Here is a 9,940-nt window from a genome sequence, read left to right on the forward strand (position 1 = left end):
GAGGTTCTAGAGGGCGTACCTTGAAGGCGTAGGGCTGCAGCACGTTGCCCTGCACGCTGGTGGACAGTGGTTCTAGAGGTTCTAGAGGTTCTAGAGGGCGTACCTTGAAGGCGTAGGGCTGCAGCACGTTGCCCTGCACGCTGGTGGACAGTGGTTCTAGAGGTTCTAGAGGTTCTAGAGGGCGTACCTTGAAGGCGTAGGGCTGCAGCACGTTGCCCTGCACGCTGGTGGACAGCAGCAGCACGGCCGTCTCGGGGCAGTACTGGTACCAGTTCACGTTGATGCTCTGGTTCTTCAGCTGCTTCAGGCTGCGCTTGTCTGGAAGCACCTGAGAGAACCAGACCGGCGTGGTTGTTGTTGTGTTGTTGTTGTTGTTGTTGTTGTTGTTGTTATGATCACTCCACTAAGAGGGTTGCATTTGAGCGGATAGTTTACGTCTTTCTTTTATATTAAGTCTACATTTAAACCGTATTTAAATTACATGGATTTATTCTAGTTAATAATTATAATTTTGTTAATCACTGACTGTCAAGAAAAAAAACAAGTGTGGTATGGTGAGAAGTGTTTTTGTTTTTAAATATAATTGTGTGTCTTTTCTTCTTGACAGTCAGTGGTTCTAGTTAGTGGTTCTAGTGATTCTAGTTAATGGTTCTAGTTAGTGGTTCTAGTTAATGGTTCTAGTTAGTGGTTCTAGTGGTTCTAGTTAATGGTTCTAGTTAGTGGTTCTAGTTAATGGTTCTAGTTAATGGTTCTAGTGATTCCAGTTAGTGGTTCTAGTGGTTCTAGTTAATGGTTCTAGTGGTTCTAGTTAATGGTTCTAGTTAGTGGTTCTAGTTAATGGTTATAGTGGTTATAGTTAATGGTTCTAGTTAGTGGTTCTAGTTAATGGTTCTAGTGATTCCAGTCAGTGGTTCTAGTTAGTGGTTCTAGTTAATGGTTCTAGTTAATGGTTCTAGTGGTTCTAGTTAGTGGTTCTAGTTAGTGGTTCTAGTGATTCTAGTTAATGGTTCTAGTTAGTGGTTCTAGTGGTTCTAGTTAATGGTTCTAGTTAGTGGTTCTAGTTAATGGTTCTAGTTAGTGGTTCTAGTGGTTCTAGTTAATGGTTCTAGTGGTTCTAGTGAATGGTTCTAGTTAGTGGTTCTAGTTAATGGTTCTAGTGATTCCAGTTAGTGGTTCTAGTGGTTCTAGTTAATGGTTCTAGTGGTTCTAGTTAATGGTTCTAGTTAGTGGTTCTAGTTAATGGTTATAGTGGTTATAGTTAATGGTTCTAGTTAGTGGTTCTAGTTAATGGTTCTAGTGGTTCTAGTTAATGGTTCTAGTTAGTGGTTCTAGTTAATGGTTATAGTGGTTCTAGTTAATGGTTCTAGTTAGTGGTTCTAGTTAATGGTTCTAGTGATTCCAGTCAGTGGTTCTAGTTAATGGTTCTAGTTAATGGTTCTAGTTAGTGGTTCTAGTTAATGGTTCTAGTGATTCCAGTTAGTGGTTCTAGTGGTGTTAGTGGTTCTAGTTAATGGTTCTAGTGATTCTAGTTAATGGTTCTAGTTAGTGGTTCTAGTTAATGGTTCTAGTTAGTGGTTCTAGTTAGTCTAGTTAATGGTTATAGTTAGTGGTTCTAGTTAGTGGTTCTAGTGATTCTAGTTAGTGGTTCTAGTTAGTGGTTCTAGTGATTCTAGTTAATGGTTCTAGTTAGTGGTTCTAGTTAGTGGTTCTAGTGATTCTAGTTAATGGTTCTAGTTAGTGGTTCTAGTGATTCTAGTTAATGGTTCTAGTTAGTGGTTCTAGTTAATGGTTCTAGTTAGTGGTTCTAGTTAATGGTTCTAGTTAATGGTTCTAGTTAGTGGTTCTAGTGATTCTAGTTAATGGTTCTAGTTAGTGGTTCTAGTTAGTGGTTCTAGTGATTCTAGTTAATGGTTCTAGTTAGTGGTTCTAGTTAGTGGTTCTAGTGATTCTAGTTAATGGTTCTAGTTAGTGGTTCTAGTTAGTGGTTCTAGTGATTCTAGTTAATGGTTCTAGTGGTTCTAGTTAATGGTTCTAGTTAGTGGTTCTAGTTAATGGTTCTAGTGATTCCAGTTAGTGGTTCTAGTGGTTCTAGTTAATGGTTCTAGTGGTTCTAGTTAATGGTTCTAGTGGTTCTAGTTAATGGTTCTAGTTAGTGGTTCTAGTTAATGGTTATAGTGGTTCTAGTTAATGGTTCTAGTTAGTGGTTCTAGTTAATGGTTCTAGTGATTCCAGTCAGTGGTTCTAGTTAGTGGTTCTAGTTAATGGTTCTAGTTAGTGGTTCTAGTGGTTCTAGTTAATGGTTCTAGTTAGTGGTTCTAGTTAGTGGTTCTAGTGATTCTAGTTAATGGTTCTAGTTAGTGGTTCTAGTTAGTGGTTCTAGTGATTCTAGTTAATGGTTCTAGTGGTTCTAGTTAATGGTTCTAGTTAGTGGTTCTAGTTAATGGTTATAGTGGTTATAGTTAATGGTTCTAGTTAGTGGTTCTAGTTAATGGTTCTAGTGATTCCAGTCAGTGGTTCTAGTTAGTGGTTCTAGTTAATGGTTCTAGTTAGTGGTTCTAGTGGTTCTAGTTAATGGTTCTAGTTAATGGTTCTAGATAATGGTTCTAGTTAGTGGTTCTAGTTAATGGTTCTAGTGGTTCTAGTTAGTGGTTCTAGTTAATGGTTCTAGTTAGTGGTTCTAGTGATTCCAGTTAGTGGTTCTAGTGGTTCTAGTTAATGGTTATAGTGGTTGTAGTTAATGGTTCTAATTAGTGGTTCTAGTTAATGGTTCTAGTGGTTCTAGTTAATGGTTTTAGTTGGTGGTTCTAGTTAGTGGTTCTAGTTAGTGGTTCTAGTTAGTGGTTCTAGTTAATGGTTCTAGTGGTTATAGTTAATGGTTCTAGTTAGTTGTTCTAGTTAATGGTTCTAGTGGTTCTAGTTAGTGGTTCTAGTTAGTGGTTCTAGTGGTTCTAGTTAATGGTTTTAGTTGGTGGTTCTAGTTAGTGGTTCTAGTGGTTCTAGTTAGTGGTTCTAGTGATTCTAGTTAATGGTTCTAGTGGTTCTAGTTAGTGGTTCTAGCTAGTGGTTCTAGTTAATGGTTCTAGTGGCTATAGTTAGTGGTTCTAGTTAGTGGTTCTTGTGGTGTTAGTGGTTTTAGTTAATGGTTCTAGTGGTTCTAGTTAGTGGTCATAATTAGTGGTTCTAGTGGTTCTAGTTAGTGGTCCTAGTTAGTGGTTCTAGTTAGTGGTTCTAGTGGCTATAGTTAGTGGTTCTAGTTAGTGGTTCTTGTGGTGTTAGTGGTTTTAGTTAATGGTTCTAGTGGTTCTAGTTAGTGGTCCTAGTTAGTGGTTCTAGTTAATGGTTCTAGTTAGTGGTTCTAGTTAAGGGTTCTAGTTAATGGTTCTAGTTAGTGGTTCTAGTTAATGGTTCTAGTTATTCCAGTTAGTGGTTCTAGTGGTGTTAGTGGTTCTAGTTAGTGGTCCTAGTTAGTGGTTCTAGTTAATGGTTCTAGTTAGTGGTTCTAGTTAAGGGTTCTAGTTAATGGTTCTAGTTAGTGGTTCTAGTTAATGGTTCTAGTGATTCCAGTTAGTGGTTCTAGTGGTGTTAGTGGTTCTAGTTAATGGTTCTAGTGGTTCTGGTTAATGGTTCTCGTGATTCTAGTGGTTCCCAGTGAGGTCTGTGGCCGTTACCTGGTAGAACTCGATTCCCTGGTCGGTGATGAAGACGATCTCGTTCCAGTTGGTCCAACAGAATCCCAAAACACTGGCGTTCTTCGTCTGCAGGACAAAACAACAACAACAGTTTATTCATTTAAAGAAAAGAAGACATTTTATTCAGATTCTTTATCGTTGTTACTTTTAAACTCCTGATTTATTTATTTGTTCTTATATGAAGGTTTGAATCAACATGAAAAAAAGAAAGAAATATATATATATATATATATATATATATATATATATATATATATATATATATATATATATATATATATATATATATACATACACATACATATAAATAAACAAAAATATATATGAAATATATGCATATATAAATATATGTATATATATGAATACATATAACAAAAATATATTTAAAAAAAATACATACCTTGCATTCCTGTGTGAACTCTGTGTGCGGATAGTCGGGGATGAAGTTGATAAAATCCTGCAGAAAAACGTAAAACCAATAGTTTAGGTCAGAGTTTGTCCTCAGATAACACACACACACACACACACACACACACACACACACACACACACACACACACACACACACACACACACACACACACACAGTAGAAATAACAAGTCCTTTCACGTTTCTCTTTACTCTATCCGGTGAATGAAGATACTTATTTCTTTAAAATAAGTTACATTAGGTCCCACGGTTATTATTATTATTATTATTATTATTATTATTATTATTATCTTATCAGGGTCCTACTACTACGTCAGTCCGAGTAGGACCCTATTGAAAATTGCCGGGATTCTTATTCTTATGATTCTTATTTTTCTCATTTGGACTGCTTTTTGGGGGACTTGTCATATTCGAAAACTCACCAAATTTGGAACACCTGTCAGGCCTGGTGAAAAACGCAATGTATCAAAGCCGGGGAAAAAAGTTCCAAAAAATGACTCCTGTCGCCCAGAATGTGTTTTTGACATGAAAAAATTCACACATGTCCATCTCCACCTGCTCTACAAAAAAGCCTCTCAGACCCATAAAGTCCGTCTAGGAATATTTTCCGCCATCTTGGATTTTGTGAAAAACACATTATTGTAGTTAATTCCTAAACGCTTGCTCCGTTTCATACCAAACTTGGTAGTTATCATCAATGTCACTGGATCATCAACGCTGAATTGAAATTCATTTGATATCTCATTGCTTTGAGGAGATATCGACCAATCAACCTCTTAGGGGCGTGTCTTGTTTTTAAACACTCATAACATTAAAACTATTTGGATGCTATTACCCCAATACTCCTCCTGCATGATACTGGTCCATGCCTGAGGACATGTACATGACCAATGTTCAGATTGTCATAGCGCCACCCACTGGCCAAAGGAAATCAGCCAAACTGCATCCCATTTACAGGCAATTTAAATGACCTGGTCTAATCTGTACATAGAGAAACATGATGTGTGTGTGTGTGTGTGTGTGTGTCATCCTCCACCCTGCTTTCAACCAGCCTGAACAGTAAATCACATGGTAACTTATTGCTTAAATATAAGATACTTATATATTCATAGCAAGCTCCTAGTAAGCTAATACTTAGAAACCTAAGTAGCTCTCTTGCGCTGCCAGGACTAAACTGTAAACATTAATTTCTGGTCCCTGCGCTTGTTGAGACCATGCATGGGTTTGGCCGGTTTCCTTCCGAGGCCAGTCGGCGACCCGCCGGCTACCCCAAACGTGCCGGGATCCAGCGAGGACACCGTTCACAGCTGCTCGCAGCTTTAATTATTACTATTATTATTATTAACCTCACCACAGACTTCAGAGTCCTCTGAACCGCTAGGATCTTGTTCCCGATGGAGAACTTGATGCACTTCACTTCTCCTTTATCGTCCATTCTGTGGAGGAAACGTCACACATCAGGATTCATGATGATTCAGCTCCAAGGCCGACTGGCCCTACAACCCTTCAGAGGTCCTTGAACGCATCCCAGACATGAATCCCTTCAGAGGTCCTTGAACGCATCGCAGACGGCCGACGTGTTGAACCCCTTCTGATGTTTCCTGCACAGGCGGATGTACCTGAACGCAACGCTGCTCTTGTCGTCCGGGCCTTTGACCACCACACCTGTGGCTCCCCCTGAACGCACCGCGAACACCTGCACCAAAGAAACAGGAAGTACATACTTTAAGATGTGGTATTAGTACTTTCACAGTGTGGCATGAGTACTTGTACTGTAATAAAGTACTTTCACAGTGTGGTATTAGTACTTGTACTGTAATAAAGTACTTTCACAGTGTGGTATTAGTACTTGTACTGTAATAAAGTACTTTCACAGTGTGGTATTAGTACTTGTACTGTAATAAAGTACTTTCACAGTGTGGTATTAGTACTTGTACTGTAATAAAGTACTTTCACAGTGTGGTATTAGTACCGTTATTCTAGAATCTATACAGAAACCACTTGAATCAAACACGGTGACGTGTGACGTGATGACGTGATGACGTCATGAGCAGCCGCGCTCACCTGCTTGTTGGCTTCGTCGAAGAAGACGTTGTTGACGCTGGAGGCGTTCTCAAACTGCACCGGGTCCTCGCAGAGCTCCAGGTAATGCTGGTCCCGGTCCCGCTGGTCCCGGTCCCGCTGGTCCTCTTGGTCCCGGTGCCGCTGGTCCTCATGCTGGTCCCGGTCCTCTTGCTGGTCCCGGTCCCGGTCCTCACTCATGCTCACGGCCGGAAGTGGTCTTGTTCTACCTTCAGTTCTGACTCCTGACGGAACGCAAGCAGCAGAACCTCTCACTTCAACGGGCGTCCGTTACACTTCCGCGTTCCGGTCTGGCTCTTCAGAATAAAAGCAGGGAATATATATATTATATATCATATTATTTTTATATATATGTATACTATTTATATGTATAGCATAATATGTACATATATTCTCCCGCTTTTATTCTCAACTAAAATATTTGATTCCATATTAATGAAAATAAAATAAAAAAGTGAAAATAAATATTATATAAATAATATTATATATATTTATTATTAAATATAAATTGTGTATAAATAACAATGCATATATTTATAAATATATATATTATTTTCTATATAGTTGTGTATATATATATATATATATATATATATATAGGTGAAATAAAATATATATCTAAAAGGAGAATCAGGTTTATTGCCATGTAGGTTTTCACATACACCATTTCTGATTAACAATTGGCATTCAAAATATTTTAAAATATTGTAAAATAAAGCATCAACAAAATAAACAAGTTTGTTTTGTGAATTGTGCGCATTTTTATCTATTTCTCAAATGCACATTTATTCATTAAACTCAAACTGGTATAATTTTGTCTGTTTTTATTACATTTGATTTAATTCCGTTTCTTCATTATCTTCTTAAATGTTTTTCTGATCCATTTCTTTGTTTCATTTACAGTCCTGTGTGTTTGACACAGAACTGCTGTTCCATTAATCCATAATGGTTATTAAATCACCATTATTCTGTTACTTATGACGTAAACAACATATATCATTTCAGATCTGGACTTTAAACTGGAGGACTTTCATATGAACACTATTATTGTCACATTATTTACAGAATGAGTTTGGTGCCAGCTCTTATTTGTAGAGATGACTCTTATTCTGAAGGAGTCAGACCGGAAGTCGGGTTTCTTTGCTGCTCAGTCACGTGATGGTCTGACAGTCATGTGACGGTCTGGGAGTTATGTGACGAGAGATAAACATTAGATTATATATATTTTAAGTAGCAGTTATAAATAGAACACGTTTATTGTGTATCACTGATATTTTATTTCAATATTCTTTATAAAAGCCATGAAATAAAAAGACAAAAAGAGTTTCCTTGTTCAGGTTTTAATGTCACCGCATCTGATTCATAAATCCACCACAACACGAGCAACGTTCATGTTTTAATCTGTTCACATCAAACAAACCAAAAGCTTAAGTTTCATTTCTTTAAAGCGAACAAACGGTTTTCATCGTCTTCCTTTGAGGCGACTTCTCATTTCCTGCATTTCTTTCTTCTGCGCTTCAATTTCCAGAGTTTACCAAAACATTAATAACTTCTTTCTGCTTCTACCAACGGCCGTGACCTTTGACCCCTCATGAGACGACAGAACTCAAAATAACTTGATTTTATTTTAGGGACAAAATAAAAGATGAGTTAAAGTGACATTATTTAATTATTTATTTTAACTGTCTGATTTAATTTTGTCATAACGTGTTTTAATCCTGGTTCAATAACTTTATAACTGTAATATTACAATAATAATAATATTCTTATGAATTATATTGTTATTTGTTACTATTATAAAATAATAATATGAACTTAAAATAATGTTTTTATATATTATTATATAATAATAATAATAATAATTATTATTATAATACATTATTATTATTAGTATAATAACAATATATTATTATTATATATTATAATAACATATGTATTATTACTATATAATAATACATATGTTATTATATAATAATAATAAATATATTTGTAACATTACATTTTAAAACTCAATGTTCTTTGATTACATTTTCCAGATATAATAACATTTATTTTGACTCATTTCTAGCTTCATATTTGTTTTGTTTATGACATAATTGGACTTTAAATATATTGTTGGTGTATATCTGTTCCATCTCAAAATAAAAACAAGCGTTGGGAAACAAGCCTCTTGTTGTTGTTTACATTTTGTTTACACGCTCTGGTTGCTCTTCAGCGCTCCTCGGCTCATGCGGCCGGCAGCAGCAGGTCGTGGGTTCAGAGCCCCGTCGCTCTGACTTCAACACCCGACACGCTAAGGCTCCGCCTCCTGGCTGCAGGAGGCGGAGCTCCGTCGGGCCTGTTTTTAAAGGAAGCGGTTGGTGGGAGGAGGAGGAGGAGGAGGAGCATCCTCCTTTTCTTCTCCTCCTTTACAGCTGGCGTTCATCACGGAGGGTCGTGAAGAGAGAGCGAGGGGGCGGGGCTTAGTCGTCAGAGTCTGTTTGTAACGGAGGATCAAAGTCATCACAGCTGGCGGGAAAAGATTTCTTCCCTCGACGCTGAATGTGATCCTCGTTCCTCTTCTCCAACGCCACGATCTGAGGGGGGGGGGAGAGAGAGAAACTGTTATTCTGAAGGAGCAGGACTTTTATTTTGAAAATCAAGACCACAAAGAGACTCCTTTGGGTCCTCCTGTGTGTGTGTATATATATATATATGTGTATTACCTCAGCCATGAACTCCGCCTCCTCTTCTTCACCAACTGGGATGTTCAGGCCGCTCACGCTGTTGAAGAGCTCGAAGACGCTCATCGCCTCACTCACGCCTCTCTTCTGGAAGAACTGTGACACACACACACACACACTTTAATTCTGGTCCAGCATCAAAGTGAAACCAGTCACATGAACTTGACCTCCAACAGGTGAACTGTGGGTTACCGTGGAAACGTTCCTGCAGTCCCTGAAGAGGAACTCCAGTCCGTGAGGATGAGTGGGTTCTACGGACTGACTCACATCTATGAGCCACACCTGCAACACAACATGCATTTATGTTATCATTACAATATACTATGATCAAATGTGGAAGAGGGAAACTACCGACTACCGCCAGTCAGTGTCCCCGCTGTAGCCAGCTGGCGCTCATGCTAGTTCCCCCGCTAGCTTCCGCTAGCTCCCCGCTAGCTCCCCGCTGTAGCCAGCTGGCGCTCATGCTAGTTCCCCCACTAGCTTCCGCTAGCTCCCCGCTAGCTCCCCGCTGTAGCCAGCTGGCGCTCATGCTAGTTCCCCCGCTAGCTCCCTGTTAGCTCCCCGCTGTAGCCAGCTGGCGCTCATGCTAGTTCCCCCGCTAGCTCCCTGTTAGCTCCCCGCTGTAGCCAGCTGGCGCTCATGCTAGTTCCCCCGCTAGCTCCCTGTTAGCTCCCCGCTGTAGCCAGCTGGCGCTCATGCTAGTTCCCCCGCTAGCTTCCGCTAGCTCCCCGCTAGCTCCCTGTTAGCGCCCCGCTGTAGCCAGCTGGCGCTCATGCTACTTCCCCCGCTAGCTTCCCGCTAGCTCCCCGCTAGCTCCCTGTTAGCTCCCCGCTGTAGCCAGCTGGCGCTCATGCTACTTCCCCCGCTAGCTTCCCGCTAGCTCCCCGCTAGCTCCCTGTTAGCTCCCCGCTGTAGCCAGCTGGCGCTCATGCTAGTTCCCCCGCTAGCTCCCCGCTAACTCCCCGGCAGCCACCGAGGGCAGCGGGACCAGCCCCGGCTGCGACGCGAGACCGGAA

General features: G+C 39.8%; 2 protein-coding genes across 3 annotated transcripts in view; both read right to left on the minus strand.

Annotated features, from left to right (window-relative positions):
- rmc1 (regulator of MON1-CCZ1) overlaps positions 1-6,363 on the minus strand; it is a 16,402-nt gene extending 10,039 nt beyond the window's left edge. The window contains exons 1-6 of one of the 2 annotated variants that reach the window (XM_079234307.1): positions 6,184-6,363; positions 5,739-5,842; positions 5,471-5,555; positions 4,090-4,146; positions 3,669-3,755; positions 188-328 (exon numbers count right to left, since the gene is read on the minus strand). In XM_079234307.1, coding sequence (XP_079090433.1) covers positions 188-328; positions 3,669-3,755; positions 4,090-4,146; positions 5,471-5,554 — 369 coding nt within the window. In that variant the 5' untranslated portion in view covers position 5,555; positions 5,739-5,842; positions 6,184-6,363. The remainder of the gene's footprint in view (positions 1-187; positions 329-3,668; positions 3,756-4,089; positions 4,147-5,470; positions 5,556-5,738; positions 5,843-6,183) is intronic. The other variant, XM_079234306.1, reaches the window with a different exon arrangement.
- Positions 6,364-8,220: 1,857 nt separating this feature from the next.
- The window catches only part of riok3 (RIO kinase 3 (yeast)), a 7,559-nt gene continuing 5,839 nt past the window's right edge, over positions 8,221-9,940 (minus strand). Inside the window, exons 10-12 of the mRNA XM_079234316.1 lie at positions 9,117-9,206; positions 8,907-9,020; positions 8,221-8,777 (exon numbers count right to left, since the gene is read on the minus strand). Coding sequence (XP_079090442.1) covers positions 8,664-8,777; positions 8,907-9,020; positions 9,117-9,206 — 318 coding nt within the window. The 3' untranslated portion in view covers positions 8,221-8,663. The remainder of the gene's footprint in view (positions 8,778-8,906; positions 9,021-9,116; positions 9,207-9,940) is intronic.

The sequence above is a fragment of the Taurulus bubalis genome, assembly GCF_910589615.1.
Source record: "Taurulus bubalis genome assembly, chromosome: 18".
Classification (NCBI taxonomy): domain Eukaryota; kingdom Metazoa; phylum Chordata; class Actinopteri; order Perciformes; family Cottidae; genus Taurulus; species Taurulus bubalis.